The 23,302-nt window shown below is 42.0% G+C and overlaps 1 protein-coding gene across 2 annotated transcripts in view; it reads right to left on the reverse strand.

Annotated features, from left to right (window-relative positions):
* mms19 (MMS19 homolog, cytosolic iron-sulfur assembly component) overlaps positions 1-23,302 on the reverse strand; it is an 84,169-nt gene that overhangs the window by 5,082 nt on the left and 55,785 nt on the right. For both annotated transcript variants that reach the window (XM_059947133.1, XM_059947135.1), the window contains exons 21-29: positions 22,784-22,895; positions 19,811-19,913; positions 12,741-12,815; positions 10,739-10,865; positions 9,673-9,794; positions 4,248-4,304; positions 3,939-4,125; positions 2,777-2,859; positions 1,366-1,530 (exon numbers count right to left, since the gene is read on the reverse strand). In XM_059947133.1, the coding sequence (XP_059803116.1) occupies positions 1,366-1,530; positions 2,777-2,859; positions 3,939-4,125; positions 4,248-4,304; positions 9,673-9,794; positions 10,739-10,865; positions 12,741-12,815; positions 19,811-19,913; positions 22,784-22,895 (1,031 nt within the window). The remainder of the gene's footprint in view (positions 1-1,365; positions 1,531-2,776; positions 2,860-3,938; positions 4,126-4,247; positions 4,305-9,672; positions 9,795-10,738; positions 10,866-12,740; positions 12,816-19,810; positions 19,914-22,783; positions 22,896-23,302) is intronic.

Below are 23,302 nucleotides of genomic sequence, written 5' to 3' on the forward strand. Positions count from 1 at the left end.
TAGTAAGCAGGCAATCCTTTCCACAATACCACTTACAGAACTTTGACTCACCATGGACATCAAGTCATCTCTGCTCCAATGCGGATCTGCAGGGACCAGCTCGTAACAAGTCTTATTATTCTTGAACTGACCTCTTGTACAATAAGAGGAACTCTTTGGCCTCACAATCTAACTCGTTATGATCTTGCACTTTGTTGTTTACCTGCATAACACTCTTCTGGTAACATTTATACCTTATTCTGCATTATTACTGTTTTATCTTATTCTAGCTCAATGTACTGTGCCATGATTTGATCTGTATGAACAGTATTGAACACAAGCTTTTCACTGTACATCACAGTACATGTGACAGTAATAAACCTGTCCTAATTCCAAGAACAAAGCTCAAGTGAACAAATAGGATAAGCTTAGCTGTCTGTTAAAAAAAGAAACTGAAATATTTTCAGATTCTAGATAACTGACAAAAATAGGCTAGATTCATGTGAACTTGCCACAATCCAGAGTCTGATGCCTGAAAAGGGGTGGGGGGGGGGGGGGGGATGAGAATCTGCACAAGGAACTGGGGAAGTATTATAAAGGCCAGACAGAAGCTGGATTAATGGGAGATTTACCAGGATGCCTCCTGTATCAGAGAGCGTGTCTTATATGTTAAGGTTGAACTAACTGGGGCTTTTCTCTTTGGAGTGACGGAGGATGAGAGCCAACGATAGTTATGTGTAAGTTTATCAGAGGCATAAACAGAGAGCACCTTTTTCGCCAGAGCGACAATGACCAATACTAGAGGACATCCATCTGAGGTGTACAGAGGAAAATTTAAGGGTGTTTTCTTAAAAAATACAGAGGGTGGTATGTGTGTGGAACATACTACCCAGGTTGGTGATAGACGCAGATACAAAGACAAATAGCCAACACAGTCTACTGGACTGAAAGGCCTCGTGTGTGATTCTGTGACCATGATTTGGAAGATTACATCCACAACAGATACCAGTTGAAATTCCTCTGTCAGGCATTCAGGGTTTCTCCATTGTCTTGGCCCAGCAAGAGCCCAGAAACCAACTCATTGCAATCTTACCCAGGCCAGCAGTGTCTCCCAGATTCCAGACACATTGACATTCTTCTATGCAGAGTATAAACCTGGGTTGCTCTAGTCATGGCAAAAAAAAACTCTGATGGGTCAAATCAACACACGCTCACAATGAGACTTCGAATTATCCGTGAATGTCAGATTCTGAGTGTCTGAAAGCACATTACAAAGTGCCCATAACCATAAGGGACCCTCGACCACTGTTCCTGGAAACAGTGAGGAGAGATATCAAGAACAAGATGGGAAAGTGTTCACATCCTTGCATAGTTCTCTGTACGTACCATGGCAGGACTCGTAGTCAGACCGAGCAGCTTGTTCACCAAGGTCTCGATGTGTAAACTCATGATGTGTGGAGCCTCCAGTAACAGAGGATGTAGGCAACCTAAAGTGGACAATTGGACCACCTGGTCTGGGCAAGACAAGGCCTCCAGCAACAACGTCAACAGCTGAGGAGAGGAAAGGAACATTGGTCAAAGCAAGAATATGTCAGGTATGAACACAAACTTATCCAACTTCAGTGAGCTTCAATGTCACGAGTCCATCAAATGCAAGCACCTACTCCCTCTGCCTCCCTTGCCCCCCCCCACACACACACACACACCACCAATTACCATAGTTATTACCTCCAAAATTCATGCCACTATGCATACTTGCCTAATCTAAACTATTGCCAATCACACAGAGCAGAGAAACTAATATCCATAGGCCAGAGATGGCCTAAAGATCTCTGAACGGGGTCAGTAACTGCTTATAGACAACATGATGCAGGTCTAATCAGTATCAACTGTTATGATTCCTGTTAGCAGAATATTTGGTGAATATAAAAGACTCTGGATGGATGGAATATTTGAACATTAAACATTCAAGTCCAAATCTTCTGGCATGGGAACATTTCAAAGACTGCACTTAAAGGAAATATTCTCTAATCCAGGCACCAACCCAGTAAGTCTCCTCTGCACCCTCTCTAAAGTTTCCATATCCTTTTTATGAGGTGACCAGAACTGAACATTATATTCCAAGCGTGGGCTAACCAAAATTTTGTAGTGCTGCAACATTGTCTCACTGCTCTTAACTCAATCTCCTGATCAATGATGTTCAACACACCATATGCCCACTCCGTCACTTGCATGGCAACTTTGAGGGATCTATAGATGTGGACCCCAGGATCCTCCCTTTCCTCCACAATGCTAAGAATCCTATTAACCTTGTACTCTACCTTCACATTCGATGTTCCACAGGATACCACTTCACTCTTTTTCAGACTGATATCCATCTGCTACATCAGTCCAGCTCTGCACTCTATCAACATCCTGTTGTAACCTACAATGACCTTCTACACTATCCACAACACCATCAACCTTCGTGTCACCTGCAATACGAAGGGTTCTGGTTTTATGTACAATGAACAGTCTTTTCTAAACACTAAAGCAAGTCATGGAGAAGTATGGAGCATGAAATTCGGATTGCTAGAAGCTCATGAACCCAATGCCCACACTAGGAGCACGTTTTCTTCACAATAACCTCTGGCGACATTCTAAGTGTGTATTCAGGAGATCTGTCAAATGGTGTGGTGGAGGTGATGGAACAGAGGAAAGAGAAGAGGTTCAAATCCTGGACAAGCAGCACATAACCTGAGATGGCTAAAGGTACAATCACATCCATATTCCAGAGCAGCACCATGTTTATACTGACCGATGGGAGCTCTGTTAGTAGTACTTGCTTGGGTAGGCTGTTCAGCACATGAGAGAGTGCTTTAAGGTAGTTCGACTTGTTATCTGTAACAAAGCAAAGCCCATTGGGAGCATTAGAGTGAGTATATCAACTCTACAGCTTACCGGTGCCAAGAAACAAGCAGGTACCTCTGAGCTGGTTAACAAAAGATCCAGAAAGAATGATCACTAGGAACCAATCAGTCATACACAGGGGACTTGTTTCTCATGCTCCTTCAACCCAGACACTGACAGTCCCAGAGACGCATCATTTTATGCAATGCCAGTCCGCTCAATCCTTCTCCTTCTCTCTCCAGACTTCATGGTAATAAACTCTACCTTGCAACAACAGCCACAACCCAAAGAAATGAATAGAAACATGCCCCAGAAAAATGAAAAGGGGTGACACAGTAGCATAGCAGTTAACGCATTGTTATTACCAGAGTTCAATTCCACCTCTGCCAGCTCCCTTTGACTACGCGCATTTCTTCTGGGTGCTCCAGTTTCCTCCCACAATCCAAGTTAACTAATTGGTCGATTAGGCAGAGCAGGCTTATTGGGCCACAAAGGCGTATTACCATGGTGTATCTCCGAATCAATCAACAAGCAAACAAATTCCAAAGATAAGAACCTTGCCTTTTACTGAACAATACTTAGTCACATACTGCGTAATGAGTAGAACAGAGGTGAGGAGGAATTTCTTTAGCCAAAGGGTGGTGAATCTGTGGAATTTATTGCCAGACGGCTGTCGAGGCCAAGTTGCTGGGTATATTTAAGGCAAAGATTTATAGGTTCTTGATCAAAAAGGGTGTCAAAGTTTATGGGGAGAAGGCAGGAGAATGGGTTAAGAGGGAAAGATGGAGAGGACTCAATGGGCTGACTGAAAGGCCTAATTCTGTTTGTCTTATAGTCTACTAATTTAAATTCCCTTAATTACCTTGTACACACAAATACAAACCTGGACATTATGCTACCAGAGTCCAAGGATCAATATGGGAAACTTCTACCTTCCCTGGACACAGTGTGAGTGCTTGACCTACACACTACTGCACTGATAGTCCAATCTGACCAACCACATGTTCAAACAAGAGCCACTTGCAACTACATCTGAGAACCTGCCTCTCTATGACTCGAGCCTCACTCACCTTTACCAGCAACATGGAAACCCTGGACCAACTTGGGGACGTTCTCGGTGAAGAACCTCTGTCGGTACATGAGGCGCACATCGGCGTGTGTGGCCTTATTCAGGACATCAGAGGAATCGCTCACCAACAGGGAGAATCCGTCTGCAGCCTCTGTTCCTAGCACAGGGTCGGTAAGTAGCGCCATCAGCTAGATCGAGGGACAGGTGGTGAGGAAAGACAGGAATTACATTCGATCAAAGGAGAGGTCGATAAATACAAAGGTTTCATCGTATTACCAATCAAGCCCAACTTCGAAAAAAGCCCTCTTACCTTGTCAGTCAGTGTGGCAGCCAGAGGATGATATCGCAAGACAAGGGCTTTTGTTAACTGAGAATACAAAATAAAATCAGTACATGGGTTATACATTGGAACCAACTTGCACTCTATTGAAACTGGGTAATACATGAACAATTTGTCAGCAGTGACTATAGATCAGATTAAAGATTAGCTTTATTTGCCATATGTGCATACAGTGAAATACATCACATCATGTCAACAGCCAGAGGGCAAAGTTTGTAGGCAGTTGCCAAAACAATGCTTCCAGCACCAGAATAGCATACCACAACATACTAACCCTAACCCATACAACTTTGGAGCATGAGGGAAAACCAGAGCACCTGGAGGAAATACATGCAGTCACAGGGAGAAGATGCAGACTCCTTACAGACAGCAGTGGGAATTGGATTGCAATCGCTGCCAATGTAAAGTGCAACGTTAACCGCTAGATTACCATACCACCCAAAACATAAAATCAGAATGTGGGATATATATTGGAAGGTACCCTATCGAGAAAACCTGAACGTGCATATACATTGGAAGAGACCCTACTGAAACTGGGTGATGTACTAATGATTTGTCAGCAAAATCTATTGATCTGCTCTTCAAAGTGACCCAAGCTTAGAACAGGGAAGATGAAGCACCAGCTAACATTCTCCATTATGTGGATAATTAGTCCGTGAGGCAGGAGGGACAACACATTCAAAGAACAGTTGGAACAGAATCATCAGCTCGGAAAACACTATTTGATCCACTGTGGAGTCTCCCAATCACTTACTTATTCCCATGTCCTGACTACTGTTCGGAGGCTTGTATAGAACTCTCATCAGGGTCTCTTTACCCTTGCAGTTCCTAACTCGACCCGTAATGATTCTACATCTTCTGATGCCATGTTACCTCTTTCTAAGGATTCAATTTCATTTTTTTTTTAAACCAACACAGCAATGCCACTCCTGTCAATACAATGATAATGAGAGGCATTGATCATGTGGATAGTCAGAGGCTTTTCTCCAGGGCTGAAATGGCTAACACAAGAGGGCATAGTTTTAAGGTGCTTGGAAGTGGGTACAGAGGAGATGTTAGGGGTAAGTTGTTTGTTTGTTTGTTTGTTTTTTTTAAAACACAGAGAGTGGTGAGTGCATGGAATGGGCTGACGGTGGCAGCAGTGGAGGCAGAAATAATAGGGTCTTTTAAGAGACTCCTGGACAGGTACATGGAGCTTAGAAAAATAGAGGGCTCTGGGTAACCCTGGGAAGTTCTAAGGCAGGGACATGTTTGACACAGCTTTGTGGGCCGAAGAGCCTGTATTGTGCTGTAGGTTTTCTATGCTTCTATGTTTCTGAAGTGTATCCTTGAAATCCTCCCCTTTGATTTGTCTAATTTTCATCCCCACTTTGGATTTTAAAATGCACTTAAGATTTTATATCTACTGAAAATTCTGGTATAATACTTCAGGATCTTGTAGCTTTCTAGCAAGGAATATCTGTCTCAATGGAGAGAGGGAGCAGCTACTGGGGGCAGGAACCCTGGCGATCCCTCTGCTTCCCCGAGTTAACCAAGGAATGCAAAAACCATTGTAGCACGCTGTAAGGTTTCACTGCTAATGTAATGGCCTCTCTGTAATGTTTCACTGCTAATGTAATGGCCTCTCTGTAATGTTTCACTGCTAAGGATGAGGTAATGGTTTCTCTGTAGCAGTAATGTCTGGGTTATGACTAGAGATAACGGGGCATGTTAGCCAATGAGCGGGATATTGTTCTTTCTTGTGTGGCTGGGAGCAGGGATTTTGCTGTATTTTGTCGGGGAGAGATGAAAAGACAGGACACGAGTGGAGAGAGTTGGTAGACTGCCGGACGGAGTGGACTGAGGAGTGAGGGTCCCAGGGTTGGCTACACTCAGAGGACGACAACGGGAACAAACGGACAACACTGTGAACTCCAGTGCTTGCACATTAGACCGTTTCATGAGGATGGGCCCTTTCCTTTTTTGTTTCTTTACTAATCATGTAGTCAAATTAAGAATTATAAAGCTCAATTGTTTAATCGCATATTGTGTACTGTTTCTTATTTTGTAGTACTGTACTGATTTGTAACAGGGGACACATTGCACAGCATCCACCCAAACAAGATTTCTTAAGTTTGGCCAGGCTGGGGGCTGACTGTCGTCCCCTAGATTAAGCCGCTAGCTGAACCAAGGGTTAACACCATAAGACCATAATACATAGGAGAAAGATTAATCCATTTACTCCATTAAGTCTGCGCCGCCATTCCATTGTGGCTGATTTATTATCCTTCTAAGCCCCGTTCTCTTGCCTTCTCCTTGTAACCTCTGATGGCCTTATTAATCAAGAACCTATCAACAACCACTTTAAATATACCCAATATCTTGGCCTCCATAGCCATCTGTGGCAATAATTCCATAGATGCAGTCCTCTGGTTAAAGAAATTACTCATCTCTGTTCAAAAAGGACATCCTTTTATTCCCCCCCACCCCATTCTAAACTCCAAGGGGTACAAACACAACAAATGCTCCTCATGCATTAACCCTTTCATTTCTGGATTCATTTTTGTAAACTTTCCCTGGATCCATTCCAATGTCAGGAAATACTTTCTTAGATATAGGGCCCAAAACTGATCACAGTTGCAATGCACCTTGGACCCTCAGCTGGGCTGCATTCACTGGCCAAATATAAATTATGGGTCACCAACTGATATTCCTCTCAAGTCAGAAGATCCCACCAGGGGATAGGCTGTTTTGGATTGGATGCTGTGTAATGAACCTGAGGCAATTAGGGAGCTAGAGGTGATGGAACCCCTTGGAAGTAGTGATCATAACATGATTGAGTTCAGTTTCAAATTTGAAAAGAAGCTGGTATCAGGTGTATCGATATTTCAGTGGAACAAAGGAAATTACAGTGGTATGAGAGAGGAACTGGCCCAAGTTGATTGGAAACGTAAGCTAAATGGAAGGATGGTAGAGCAGAATTGGATGAAATTCCTACAAGAAATAAGGAAAGTGCAGGAAAACTATTTTCCAAGAAAAAAGAAAATCATGAATGGAAAAATGGCACAAACATGGCTAACGAGATAGGTTAAGGCTAAAATAAAAGCAAAAGAGGCAGTGTACAAGGAAACAAAAATTAGTGGGAAAACTGAGGACTGGACGACTTTTAAAAACTTACAGAAGGAAACTAAGAAAGTCATTAGGAAAGAAAAGATGAATTATGAAAGGAAGTTGGCAATTAACATAAAAAAGATAGAGAGTTTTTTTTAAATATATGAAAACGGTGACACGGGTAGATATAGGACCGATTGAAAATGATGCTGGAGAAATTATAATGGGTAACAGAGATGGGAGAGGAACTAAATGAGTATTTTGCATCAGTCTTCACAGTGGAAGACATTAGCAAAATACCTGATAGCCAGAGGTCTCAGGGAATAGAATTAGGTACAGTCAAGATTACTTGAGAGAAAGTGCTTGGAAAGCTAAATGGACTAAGGATAGATAAGTCTCCCAGACCAGATGAAGTGCACCCACGGGTTCTAAAGGTGATGGCTCTGTAGATTGTGGAGGCATTGGAAATGATCTTCCAGGAATCAATAGACTCTGGCATGGTTCCGGAAGACTGGAAGGTCGCAAATGTAGTTCTGCTGTTTAAGAAAAGAGGAAGGCAGCAAAAAGAAAATTACAGACCCATTAACCTGACATCGTAGTTGGAAAGTTATTGGAGTCGATCCTCAAGGACGTGATTACAAAATACCTCGAGGTGCATGACAAGATGGGCTCAAGCCAGCATGGTTTCATGAAGGGAAGATCCTGCCTCACCAACCTATTGGAATTTTTTGAGCTGATCTCAAATAAGATTGACAAGGGAGAGGCTGTGGATGTTGTGTATTTGGATTTGCAAAAGGCCTTCGATAAGGTGCCGCATAAGAGGCTGCTTAATAAGATGAGAGCCCATGAAATTACAGGAAGGATATTGGAATGGGTGGAGCATTGGCTGATAGGCAGAAAGCAAAGGGTGGGAATAAGGGGATCCTCTTCTGGTTGGTTGCCGGTTACTAGTGGTGTTCCGCAGGGGTCGGTGTTAGGGCCTCTTCTTTTTACACTGTATAATGATGATTTAGATTATGGATTAAATGGTTTTGTGACCAAGTTTGCGGATGACACCAAGATAGGTGGAGGAGCAGGAAGTGTTGAAGAAATAGAAAGGTTGCAGAGAGACATGGTCAGTTTAGGACTGTGGGCAAAGAAATGGCAGATGAGATACAATGTTGAGAAATGTACAATTGTACATTTTGGAAGAAGAAATAATAGGACAGATTACTTAGATGGGGAGAAAATTCAAAGCTCGGAAGTGCAAAGGGACTTGGGGGTCCTCGTGCAGGATACCCTAAAGGTTAACCACCAGGTTGGATCAGCAGTAAGGAAAGCGAATGCTATGTTGGCATTCATTTCAACAGGAAAAGTGTATAAGAGTAAGGAGGTGTTGGAGGCTCTATGGGGCACTGGTAAGACCTCATTTGGAATACTGTGTGCAGTTTTGGGCCCCCAATCTTAGAAGAGATGTACTGATGTTGGAGAGAGTTCAGAGAAGATTTACGAGGATAATTCCTGGAATGCAGGGGCTAACACATGGGGAGTGTTTGTCAGCTCTTGGACTGTAATTATTAGAGTATAGAAGAATGAGAGGTGATCTCATAGAAACATTTCGAATGTTGAAAGCGTTGGACAGAGTAAATATGGAAAGGCTGTTTCCCTTGGTGGGTGAGTCCAGGACAAGAGGCCACAGTCTTAGAATTAGAGGGTACCCATTTAAAACAGAGATGAGGAGAAATTTTTTTAGCTAGCAGGTCGTGGATATATGGAATTCATTGCCACCTACAGCTGTGGAGGCCCGATCATTGAGGGTTTTTAAGGAGGAGATTGATAGGTATCTAATTAGTCAGGGTATCAAGGGATATGGGGGAAAAGCTGGAAATTGGAACTCGGTGGGGGAATAGTTTAGCTCATGGTGATGTGGCGGAGCAGACTTGATGGGCTGGATGGACTATTTCTGCTCCTTTGTCTTGTGATCTTGTTTAAGATGCACCCAGACTACAGCAGATGGAGGGCAAGGGAGAAAGTCTTTATAGGAGACTTAAATGATGATCTACTCTTCCCTCTGAGGCAAAGGATCTCATTGACCTATTGTAACCAGGAACTGGAGCATTCTTTCCTCTGTGCTCACTCAACCCAAGATCACCATCATTAAATTCCTTTGGTGATGGTGAAGGGCCGTGCGGGGATTTTGCTCTGCACACATCGTCTCCTTTTCAGAAAGTACTTTGATAGCTATTATGGTGCATTCCTGAGGCTGTGAAAGACTTCTATGGAAAGATACATTAATCTGAGTTACTGACCTACACAATTTTCTTACCCATTGCAACAAGGTGAAAATTCTTGTCCTGCCAGCAGACTGTGAACAATCACCTCCATTCTTCTGTAGTTCACAGTCCATCTTCTTCAGCACATCTTTCAGAACAGAATCCAACTGTTCACCTACAGGAGAACGAATCAGAAACACAGCATGTAGCATAGCCACCAGCTTCACTATCCTATGTAGAAGACACAGGAAAGCAGTCACCTTGACAAGATATTCCTGGCTGGTTTGTCTGCTCCAACCACCCACAGTCACCAGCCACACCTCTCTCCATTTTATCAATGTGACTGCGCTTACTTGCATTGGCACAGATGTTTCCACTGAAAATATAGCAAGGGTAATGGAGCAAGCAGGCTCCATTGTTAACCTGAGCCTGGGAATTTATTGTGGAACAATGGTGATCAAGATGTGAATGTACACGCCAGGAACCCATCACAACTTAAAACAATGAAGCAGTCAGAGGATTTAACTGAGGAGCTGAGAATCACCATCCATACCATGCTCTCTCATTACTACCATTGAGCAGGAGGTACCGGAGCCTTGGGCCCTACACACCAGGTTCAGGAAGTTATTCCCTATAAAGTAATTAACAACTCATGTTCTCAATATTATTTTAATCATTTGCACAAATTGTCTTCCCTTTGTTGTTTGAGGTCTTCATTCATGTTTAGTTTACCATAAACTCTCTTGCATTTCTTTATTTTTCCGTAAATGCCTGCACGAAAAAGAATCTCAAGGTAGTATATGATAACATACACATACCTTTGATAATAAATTTTACTCTGAGAATTCTCTGGATGGTCTATCTTGGTGGATTTCAAATTGCAATTGGTTTATTATTGTCACATGTACCAATACAGTGCAAAGCTTGCCTTGCATACTGTTCAAACAGATTAATTCATTACAAACCCAAGTGATTCTGCAGATGCTGAAAATTCAGAGTAACACAAAACTCTACGAGTCAGGCAATATCTACGGAGGTGAATAAACAGTGAACCTTTCATGCTAACGGGCACTTGGCCATCTGAAAAGAGAACAAGAACCAGGCCAACTGCCTTCTCACCTGCTGGGTACTTGTTGATAAGACCCGCAACACACTTGGCAGCAGAAGTATAAGTGAATCGGTGGTTGCTGGAACAACATAGCTCCATCAGATGTGCTAACAACCTCTCTTGTTCAGGCACCACCACCTACAACACATTGAGAGACACCAGAGTTTCAGGGACATCATTATCAACAAACTAACTTACGAGATATCATTCAGACCTTTTCCTCTGACCTACCTTTCATTGAATGGATGAGAAATATTACCAGTTTGGCAACTAGAGTTGTCATATCGCATTCCAATATTAGTAGCAGAACAGATTTGAACTACCCAACTTCAATCACTGTATGGCATGCAAAGTCTATTGACTTTGAGTATCAGAATAAGCGGCAGATAGTTCTAAACTCAGCCAGCTCCATCATGGGCACTAGCCTCCCAGCCTCAAAGACATCTTCACAAGGCGATGCCTCAAGAAGGCAGCATCCGTCATTAAGGACATCCACCACCCAGGACATGCCCTCCCCTCATTGCTACCATCAGAAAGGGAGCAAAGAAGCTTGAAGACACATACTCAACACTTTAGGAACAGCTTCTTCCCACTACCATCAGATTCTGAATGGTCGATGAACCCATGAACACTACCTTCTATTTCGCTCTCATTTTGCACTACCTATTATTATTTTATATGTATTTCTTAAAATTTGTAGGATATTTTATGTATTGCACTGTGCTGCTGAGAAACAACAAATTTCATGACCCAAGTCAGTGACAATAAACTGATTGATTTGGTTGTACTCCTAATAGAGCCAAACTCACAGCTTCTGAGACCCAGGTTCAGCCCAGACCTTATTTATTCATTATTATTATTATTTATATTCCTCTTTTTGTATTTGCATTTTGCTATCTTTTGCACATTGGTTGTTTGTTCCTGTTTAACGAGGTCTTCCATTGATTCTATTGTGTTTCTTGAATTTATTGTAAATGAAAGCAAGAAAATGAATCTCAGGGTTGTATATGGTGACACATCAAACCTTGATAATACATTTACCTGGAACTTTGACCTTGGTGCTGTCTGTATGGAGTTTGCATATTTTCACATGTGACTGCATGTGTTTCTTCTCCCCCCCCTCCCCCCCCCGGGTCCTGGTCCTCTCCCACATATGAAAGACATACAAGTTGGTAGATAAACTGACCACTGTAAATTGTCCCTGGTGGTAGAAAATGGGGGAGTTGACAGGAAGTGAGGAAAATAAAGAAATGGAACTGGTAAATGGTTGCTTGACAATGAGTACAGAAATGCTGGATGATGGTGTACTCCCTGGTATAGCTGGGGCCAGTTACACAGTAAAACTCTCTCTACACTGTCCCTACAAATATTCCCTGGGCAGAGAGACAACCGGAGTTAGGTGCAAAGGGAAGTTGAAATGCTTTTCACATCGTTGAAAGAAAAAACAGTTAACATACTAGGTCCTTCATTAAAACACTGGATTCCAGATACAAAGTAAATCTCCCTCGATACTGTTCTATCACACACTGCCAGGACAGGGACAGCACAGACGAGATACAGAGTGAAGCTCCCTCTACACTGTCCCATCACACACTCCCAGGACAGGGACAGCACGGGTTAGATACAGAGTGAAGCTCCCTCTACACTGTCCCATCACACACTCCCAGGACAGGGACAGCACAGGTTAGATACAGAGTGAAGCTCCCTCTACGCTGTCCCATCACACACTCCCACGGAAGGGACAGCACAGACGAGTTACAGAGTGAAGCTCCCTCGAAGTTTTCAGAAACTAAGCTCAGATGTATGGCACCAGTGTAATATTTCCATTTCCAACACTTGAGCTTCCTGAGTAAGATTGTATCAAATCACTGCCATCCTAGGAACAACATGCAGCAGAGACGTGGTCACCTTTAATCTCCTCAATGCAAACTGCATTCCAGCTGTTGACCAGGAGATGCAGGACATTTTACTGACTGGATCTAAGATGTGTGGTCAATCCAAAGTCATACTCACATTCTTTGGCAAAGAGCAAACAGCTGCCTGCAGAAGTGCTATTAACTGGGTCTGCGGCCATGGAGGGTTGGGACTCTGTAAAGACAGAAATAATGAAATCATTCAGAATACAGGATAGCATCTGGAATTTCATGATTCTTTACAATAACAGAATGAATTTAAATCCTTGAATGCCAAGTGCTGCAGTCTGGTCAGAGCCCCTGGCTGATGCTTCTTCCCTCTTTCCCTCCAATCAAATTCACAGCAATATTCCAATTTTGATTAATTAGATTGCTCCATAAAATACAAATCCACAGTGTTCTGGTCCATGCAGTTGAGTGACAGGAGCAAGAAACTTCCAATGCTATAAAGTTGAAACCACTCAAATAGTTCTGCTTCTCTAGGAATGCAAAAACTCCCAAGACCTCACAAATAAATACTGGACCTCTTTGATGGAGAAGCTGAAAGTTTCACAACTCCCTGAAGATAAAGTATTCCTGCATCTCATCAAGAAAACGGTCACATACTAAAGCTTTGCTTTGATCTTCACTGACAGTAGATGACAGAAGTGAAGTATAAGAATCGGAATTGAGCATCACCTGCAATACCCAGAAACGCCTCAGGGTAGTGCTGTAAACAAGATAATGAATCCAACATATACCATAAAACAATATTGAACAGGGACAGGCCCCCTCAGCCCATAATATCTGTGCCAACTATGATACCAATTTAAACTACAGGCAGTCCCCGGGTTACATACAAGTTCCGTTCCTGAGTCCGTCTTTAAGTCGGATTTGTACTTAAGTCAGAACAAGTACATCCAGTATTATTTAGCGTCAGTTAGTCAAACGTTTGTCTTAGTATATAGTATATATTTTACCTTTCTATGCATATAAAACAATTAAGAAACGCATGTATTCCAATAATTAAACCACTGCGTTGCTTAGTAATAATTGTAGCTTTCATCGTGCCTGGGCCTTTCACATGCTCCATTATTCTCACTTTATCCGTTATCCTTTAAAATTGTTCCGATCATTGACCGACTGTAGCCTAATACTTTTCCAATGACCGATGGCATTTCACCTCTTTCCAAACATTTTATTACTTCCACTTTATTTTCAATCATGATCGCTTCCCGTCAATGGAACAGAAACACTGCGGGCGGTGGGTCCCGAGCTGCACCGGCTCGCAAGGTCCGCTGGGTCCTAAGGACCACCGCACTGAATTCTCCGGGTCCTAAACTCCACCACACTGCGACAGGTTAAATGGGACAAGTGGGGGCTGTGCTGGGTTTGAGTATTTGATCCTCCACAATATTCCACATGGGTATTCAAACTGGAGGTGGCAGAGTTTTTTTTTTATGAGGTCGAGTTGAACGCTCGTCATCAACCCGGCACAGATGGTACGGGAGTCACTGAATCGACATCGACCCTGCACGGGAGTGGTCTGTCACTAAATCGAACTCAGGAACTTCCATTCTCCAGCCCTGCGCTGATTTCACTGCGCAGCTGACTGGAATGGGGGGGGGGGGGGGAAGCAGGGTCAGGATGAATCTTACTAAGAAAAATTTAAGCCAAATACAAAGTTAAACACTCAACACAGTGTCAACGGCAACGACTTAAAATGGCAGACGGCATTGCAATCTGACTTAAAATGACAGATGGCATTCTCCTTCCTCGGTTCGTAAGTACGAGTTGTCTGTAAGTTGGACGTTCGTAACTCAGGGACTACCTGTAATTCCAACTGCCTGCATGTAGTCTTTATCCCTCTTTTCACTGCTTGTTCTTGTGTCTTAAATGTTGCTATTATAGCTGCTTCACCACTTCCCTGGCACCTACCAGTCTCTCTCTGTATAAAGAATTTGCTCCATAAATCTTCAAACTTCCCCCTCTTACCTTAAATCTATGAACTCCAGTAGCTGACATTTCCATCTTGAAGAAAAAACTATCTATCCTATCTATGCCCCTCATATACACTTATACTGGACCCTTATCGCAGTGAGTCCAAGCAGTTTCTGTTAAAAGATTTAAAACCTGGAAATAAACCCGTTCACCTTCACTGTCCAGTAAGGAATAGCCTTTATTCCAAACAGCTTGAATAGAAAGTTAGGTTTTAATTGCAAACGCAGGTCAGACTCTTTCTGGAGTAGTGCATGTTCCAGTCTGGATATTGAATCGACTGAAGTGATACAACACATTTACTAAAGTGGTATGAAAGAAATGAATTATGAGGACAGCTTCCATTAGCTGTTCTCACAATTCCATTCTTTACCTTAATAATCAGAGGTTTAGCAGTGGTGGGTCATTACAATTCTCTATGAACACAAGATCATAAAGCTTCTCAGCCTGTGCTGCAATTTAATAGATCTGACTGCAAACTCTGCATTTCTGTTGACCAATAGTAATCTTCCATCCCACTGCTTATCAGCAGGTACCACCTGCCTTAAAAAATTCAGAGGCACCTTTACCACCCTCCTTTGAGGAACAGTTTTAAAAACCGATGACTGTCAGAGAGAGAAAAAACAATTACTCCAACTGTTTTAAATGGGCAATCCATTATTTTTAAATAGTAATCCATCTCTTCCCGCATTTTCTCATATGCAGAACATTCCCTCACAAACATCCATCAGAAAATCCTCAGGATTTTAGACAATTCAATTGCTATTTCTCCACTCTTCTGAAATCAACAGAAGCTTAAACTGTGCAACCCTTCCTAGTACCAGGATAATAAACCTTTCCAATGCACTTACAGTATATCCTTCCTCAAACAGCACTGTATACACCACTCCAAATGCAGTCACATCATAACACTTGAAAGAGCAAACTCTACTTTTGGATACATTACCTTTTCCAATAAACTAATATTCTTTGAGTGACTTGCATGCTAGCTTTTTGCAAATTTTGCATTAGCACATCCAGGTCCCTCTATATTTCAAGACCTCCACAAACTCTCATCCTTTTGGTAGTATGCATGTTAAATATTTTCCTTCCTAAATAGATAATTCTACACATTTCCACAATACACTCCATTTTCCATTTCTTTGTTCCCTTGGTTACTCCTGTCTACATACTATAATAGCCTCCTTACATTCATTCTCCTCATGACTGACCTTTAAATCATAGAACAGTACAGGCCCTTTGGCCCATAATGTTGAGCCAATATCTTAACCAACTCTAAGACCTCCAGTCCCACACAGCTCCTCACTTTCCCATCATCCATGAGCCTATCTAAGAATCTCTTAAATGTCTCTAATGTATCTGCTTCAAACACCAGCTCTGGCAGCTGTTCCACACATCCACTACTCACTATGTAAAAGAAGTTGCTGCTCAGGGATGGAAAATTGTTTCCGATTAGCCAGCTGGAGAGTGTCTTTCTGATTGGAAAGAGGTAACCAGTGATGCAAAGAGATTGGCATTGGGTACTCAGCAGTTCACAGTTTGTGTGAATGTTTTGGATGAAAGTGCTATTGCTAAATCTGCTGAGATCACACTTGGAATATTGTATTCAGTTCTGCACGTCTCATTATAGGAAACTTTGGAGAGGAGATTTACCAGGATTAGAGAGCATATCTTATGAGGAAAGGCTAAGCAAACAAGAGCTTTTTTCTTTGGAAAGGGAGATGACTTGATAGAGGTGTACAAGAGCATAAGAGGCAAGGATAGAGTGGACAACAAGATACTTCTTCCCCAGGGCCAAAATGGTCAATGTGAGGGTAAAATTTTAAGGTGATTGGAGGAAATATAGAGGGATGTCAGGGTAGATATTTCTTTTATTTATTTTACACAAAGAGAATGCTCTGCCAGGTGGCTGAAACATTGAAAAGACTTCAGATAGGCATGTGGATGAAAGAAAAATGGAGGGGTCAGAATTAGGCCATTTAACCCATCGAGTCTGTGCTGCCATTTCAGCATGACTAATCCATTTCCCTCTCAGCCCCAATCTCCCGTCTTCTCCCCGTATCCCTTTGTACTCTGACTAATCAAGAATCTATCAACCTCTGCCTTAAATATACCCAAAGTGGCAATGAATTCCAGATTCACCATTCTCTGGCTAAAGAACTTCTTCCTAATCTCCACTCAAAATGGACACCTCTCTCTTCTGAGGTTGTGTCCCCAGTCTTAGACTCTGCAAGAAACATCCTCTCCACAATCACTACTGAGGCCTTTCAACATTCGATATGTTTCAATGAGGTCACCCCTCATTCTTTTGAATTCCAGTAGAGGCCCAGAACCTTCAAACGCTCCTCATAAGACAAGCCTTTCAATCCCGGAATCATTTTATGAACCTCCTTTGAACCCTCTCCAATGTCAGCACATCCTTTCTTAGATAAGGGGCCCATAACTGCTCATTATATCTAAGTGAGGCATCACCAGTGCTTTATAAAGCCTCAACGTTATATCCTTGCTTTTATATTCTAGTCCTCTCAAAATGAATGCTAACATCACATTTCCCTGCCTCACTACTGACTCAACCTGCAAATTAGCCTTTGTGGACCCTGCACAAGGACTCCCAAGTCCCTTTGCAGCTCAGATTTTTTGAATTTTCTCTCCATTTAGAAAATAGTCTAGGCTTTTATTTCTTCTACCAAAGTGCATGACCACACACTTCCCAACCTAGTATGTCATCTGCCACTTCTTTGCCCATTTTCCTTTATCTAAGTCTTTCTATAGCCTCTCTGCTTTCTCAAAACTACCTGCCCCTCCACCTATTTTCATATCGTCCACGGACTTGGCCACAAAGCCAATTTCTGTCATCTAAATCATTGCCATATAATGTGAAAAAGAGTGCTCCCAACACACACCTGTGGAATACCACCAGACACCAGCAGCCGATTAGAAAAGGCTCTCGATTCCCACTCTTTGCCACCTACAAATCAACAATGCTCTATCCATGCTAGTATCTTTCCTGTAATATCATGGGCTCTTAGCTTGTTAAGCAACCTCATGTGCTGCACCTTGTCAAACGCCTTCTGAAAATCCAAGGACACAACAACCACTGATTCTCCTTTGCCTATCCTGCTTGTTATTTCTCAAAGAAATCCAACACATTTGTCAGGCAACATTTTCCCTTAAGGAAACCAAACTAACTTTAGCCTGTTTTATTATGTGCCATCAATTACCTTGAAATCACATCCTTAACAAGTTAATAAGAATTAATAAGTTGAAACAGCTGGCCAGTGGTATAATTGCATCCGCACTGGACTTTGAGGCGTGTGGTCTCAGGTTCGAATCCGGCCTGCTCCTTGAATGCTTTCTGTCCGTGCTGGGTTGAGCAATCAAGCTAGCAACTCGACCTCATAAAAAACAGACAAAAATGCTGAAGAAGCAGCGAGGCTGCCACCTGATGTGACTCAAAGCACGGAAAGGAAAGACAACAGTAAGTTAAAAGGTTGGTACAACATCATGGGCAAAGAGCCTGTATGTCAACAATATAACTGAGATGTCCAAGTGTCACAGCTCTCAGCTCGATTATTGTCCTGAATTTGATGGTGGTGTCAGGGGTGGGTGGGGTGTGGGTTGTCGTAAGGATAAGATGAGTGAGTGGGTGATTTTGCAGATGGAATGTAATATGGAATATGTATGGTCATCTGCGCACTTTGGTGCATATTCAGGAAGAGTATCTTTAATCATGGAAGACTGGGTAGTAGTAATGCTCAATGGAGCCAAGGTGGGCTTGTAAATGTTACATTGAAAGCTAGTACGTGGGCTTTATGTCTTTATGCTTAACTTAAAAAGCAGTAAACGAGGGCAACTAGTACAATTAGCCTGTATTTGGAAGGTTATTTGGTTTTGGCAGCCTTATTGCAATCATACCTTAGCAAGAACTTAGAGCTTTGCACACAGTTTTGATCTTACTTGAGGAATGAAGTACCCACCAAGGAGTGAAAAGAATCCCTGGTTCCTGCCATGGCAGGATTGATCGAAGAGGGGAGACCAGGCATTGTATTATCTGAAGTTCAGAAAACTGTTAGGCCATTTCATCAAATCTCACAAATAGTCAAAGAATAATTAAAAACTACAGGTAAGGAGACTGTAACCTTTGACTGCAGAACCCAGGACAAGGGGTGGGGGTGGGGGTAGTTTCAGAATAAAAAAAGTAGACTATTTACTACTGGGACAAAGAGTAATTTTCTTTTTTACCAGGAGAAAAGAAAATCCTGGTATTTGGCATTCTCTCCTGTGGATGGCTGTGGAGCACCATCCTATTCCCTACTTGTTATGTCCTTATACAAAAGGCAGTGGAAATGGAAACCACAAAAAAAGGGTTTAAAAAGGTGAAAAACAAACAAAACTTTCAACACAGAAATTGGTAAATACATCATGGATATGGAACAAGAATGTACAAGAGGCAACTACATTAGGGGCATTTAAGAAACTTTTAAATAGGCAAATGGATGCCAAAAAATGGAAAACGTAGGAGGGAAGAGTTAGATCGATCTTAGAGTAGATTAAAAGGACAGCACAACATTGTGGACTGAAGGAGATGAATATCTTCTTACCATTAAATAACTCCCCATAATTAATGGTAGTCATAGCTGAGGAGGGGAAGAGAGGAGGTAGTGGGGATTTGCCACCTGTTAAATACACCCAATGGCATGCATCTCAAATAGCCTCTGACAATGAAGTCCAGCTCCTGGTCATCACGTGGCAGAACCATTTCAACGGCGGGGTACTGGGGCTAAAAACCAATCGCTCTGGGCAAATGGGGCTTATCAGCCATGATTGGTGGCTCATCTAGAAGGAAAACTCTGATCTCAAACATCCACTGGCCTTGCAGCTAGACGCACACACGGGGAAGACTTCAGGAGAAAACCCTCAAAGAAAAATCTGGAGTTGGAGCCCCTATGGCAATCCTACATTGAATTCAACACTGACTGGCAACTCCTGTGATGTTGTGAGGGCTGAACTATATCGATTTCTGCCGTTCCTTTGGATTCATCAGCTGCATGGAGAGGGGAACACACAAGGGCAACAGTTTGCTCTCCATATCGTACTGCCCGGGCCTGCGTACAGACAGCTAGTATGCAACATCCATGGGCAACCTGACCATTATTGAGATAATAATTATTGAGAAAAGCCAGAGGTACTCACGTGAAAAGGATGGAACTTTCCAGGACGGTTATCTTCAGGCAGGAAGGAATCATTCCCATCAAGGAACAAGGCAACAACCTGTGAGACTGTCCTGGAAACTAGTCTGAGGTAGGGTCAAGCAAGAAAGGAAAATGTTTTTTTAAACCTTGCATGTCAGCACTGCATTAAGTCATCAAAAAACAATAATGCAAACATTGAATGATTGCAGAGCAGACTCAATGTGTTGAATGGCCAAATTCTGCTTCTATGTCTTATGATAGAATTAAGGTAATAATATAGTCAACATTTCAGATTGAGACCCTTCATTAGGATTACAGTCAACTGTTTACTCTTTTCCATAGATGTAGCCTGACTTGCTGAGTTCCTCCAACATTTTGTGTGTGTTGCTCAAGACTTTTAGCATCTGCCAAGTCTCTTGTTTCATAAAAAAAGTTATGCTTTTCTATAAAACACACACTATTTGAATATGACAATCACTGGTAAGGCTGGTACTTATTGTGCAGCATTGCTCAAACACAGAGAGATGGGTTGTTGTGTCATCTCGAGCTAGCATTATGAAGACACAAAAGACTGAAGTAACACACAAGATTCTGGTGGAACTCAGCAGGTCAGAGAGCATCTATGGAGAGAAATGGCCAGTCAACAGTTCAGGTCAAGAACCTTCATCTTCCCTCACAAGTACAGAAGTCTGAAGACACACTCAGTATTTTAGGAACGGCTTTTTCCCTTCCGCCATTAGATTTCTGAATGGTCCACAAACACTACTTCACTACTTTTGCTCTCTTTTTGGCCTACTTTTTTTAAAAAGTACAGTCAGCCCTCCTTATCCACTGATTCCACATGCGTGGATTCAACCAATCAGGGATCCAGAAAACCCAGAAGTTCTCTCTCCAGCACTGATTGTTTGAGCATGTACAGACTATTTTTTCTTGTCATTATTCCCTAAACAATATAGAATAACAACTATTTACACAGCATTTACATCATATTAGGTATTATAAGTAATCTAGAAATGACTTAAAAGTACAGACATTCCCCGGGTTATGAACGAGTTCCATTCCTGAGTCCGTCTTTAAGCCAGATTTGAAGTCGGAACAGGTACATCCGGAATTATTTAGCGTCATTAAAACGTTTTTATTAGTATATAGTATATATTTTACCCTTCTATGCATATAAAACACTTAAACATACATATTTCAATAATTAAACCACTGCATTGCTTAGTAATAATTGTTGCTTTCATTGGGGCAGGGCCTTTCACATACTCCATTAAAAATGTTCTGATCGTTGACCGACTGTAGCCTATCGCTTTTCCAATGACCGATGGCATTTTACCTCTTTTCAATCGCTTTATTACTTCCACCTTATTTTCAATCGTGAACAGAAACACCGTGGATTCACAGCTGCACCAGGTCCTAATGCCCACCACAATGAGACAGGTTAAATAAGGGACTTGAGCATCCGCGTTTTTTGGTATCCGCGGGGGGGTCTCAGAACCAATCCCCCGCAAATAAGAAGGGCTGACTGTATTTCTTATTGTAATTTATAGAAACTTTTATGTATTGCGCTGTACTGCTGCCACAAAATAACAAATTTCATGACACATCAAAGACAAAAACCTGAACCTGATTCTAAAAAAAGATTAGGGAACATGCTACTGAATGGACTACACCCAGTTACTAATGAGACAGCCAGTGCAGAAGAAGAGGACTGTTTAGTGTTTTAAAAGGAGGAAGCTGCAGCTTGTACTAAACTGAAGGACAGGAAGTGGAGGATAATTGTTTCTGTTGGAGGGAAGGAACTGGAAAGGAACCAGCTGTTTCAGCCTAGTTTCAACAGAGAGGAAAAAAAACAAATGTACGTGTTCAAGGGCTGCAGACCTTCCTCTCATTGTTTATACAAAATGCAAAATTTGTCATTGCCTGCGTTACACCGAATGGGGAAAGGCAATGCAAACACCTGTTCGGCCGCGAATACAACTGGCAAGACAGCCCTTCAACAAGCATGAGGGCAGCACGGTTCTGTAGTGGTTAGAACAACACTTTACAGCACTAGCGGCCCATGCTCAATACTTGCTGCCGCCTGTAAAGAGTTTGTACATTTTCCCCGTTAACCACGTGGGTTTCTTCCAGGTGGTCCAGTTTAAAGATGTATTAGTTGATAGCTTAATTGTTCATTGTAAACTGTCCTGTGATTAGGCTAGGATTAAATTAGGGGTTGCTGGGTGGTGGAAGATCCTATTTGCACTGTAGCCCGATAAATAATTAATTAATAAACTGGAGTGCGTGGTGACGCTTGCGGGCTTCTCCCAGCACATCTTTGGACAGTGTTGGCAGTTAATACAAGCAACTCGCTTCACTGTTTGCTTCAATGTACAAGTGAAGAATAAAACTAATATTCTTCATCTTCAAATTTAATACTGACCTGTCTTAGAATTACATTACATTCCTTTCAACTTTACTGGGTCCAAAACAAACACTGAACTACCTCATGGAATATTGGCCAGGACACTAAAACCAGCTGCCCTTCATCATTCACTACTATGGGATAGTCAGCAACGAAAAGACGATGACTATCTTACACAACAAACTGCCCGCTTTCATCTGTAATTGTTTTTGCATCAAGTTCGGTAGCGTCACTAATAATAAACAGAGCCCAAGAAAAGAAAAGCTGTTATAGATTTACAATTCATATTCAGATAAATAAAGGGTGCTTTTGACTAAGTTTTCATTTGGGCAGAATTAATTTTAGACAAAGGTAACATCTTTACTAATAGCACCTGGTCCACATGCATTGGACTGGTTTCAGTCATTGAAGGGAATCAGATGAATTATCTTCAGAACATTTTCCTCTATTGGACTTTTCACCTCTCCCAGGTCTAAGAAAGGGATGGGGTGGAAAGGGAGCTGAGATTATAGGGTGAGGTTGACTGACTGTTTACCTGGCCATCAAGTAGAAATAGTGAAAACTTACTCTGTGTGTCTGTGACTGTAGGCAGTGCTGATCACTGTCCCCACTGCAGTGATTACCTTTTCTTCACACAGGATCCCAAGTGGAATTTCAGAGTCAAACCCTACAGCAGAAGCTTCAGGAAAAAAATTACAATGAATAATGCCCACGTTTCTTCAGTTTTGTTGTAAATAACCCCACTATGACAAAAGCTCAGAATTAAACCCACATTTATGAAAAAGGGAAATCTAAGGTCTAGTATATCACCAGAAACAAGTCAGATAGTGCTGTTTGGAAGCACCTGCTGGGACGATGCATCCATTGTTAACATCTGCATGGCTAATTTGTTATCACAGAATAATAAGAACAGAGGAAGTGTACTTTGGGGTGAAGGCCAGATTTACACACATCAATGAGCCATTAATCCATTTGGGTTGGAGTCAAATTATTGATCTGTCTGTTTCAAAGTGAACTTAACATTTAAACCTTCTCCTCATTACACTGAAGATGTGACTAAGTATATAAATTACCAGAGCAACAAAT

Source organism: Hypanus sabinus, chromosome 22 (assembly GCF_030144855.1).
Source record: "Hypanus sabinus isolate sHypSab1 chromosome 22, sHypSab1.hap1, whole genome shotgun sequence".
NCBI classification, from domain to species: Eukaryota; Metazoa; Chordata; class Chondrichthyes; order Myliobatiformes; family Dasyatidae; genus Hypanus; species Hypanus sabinus.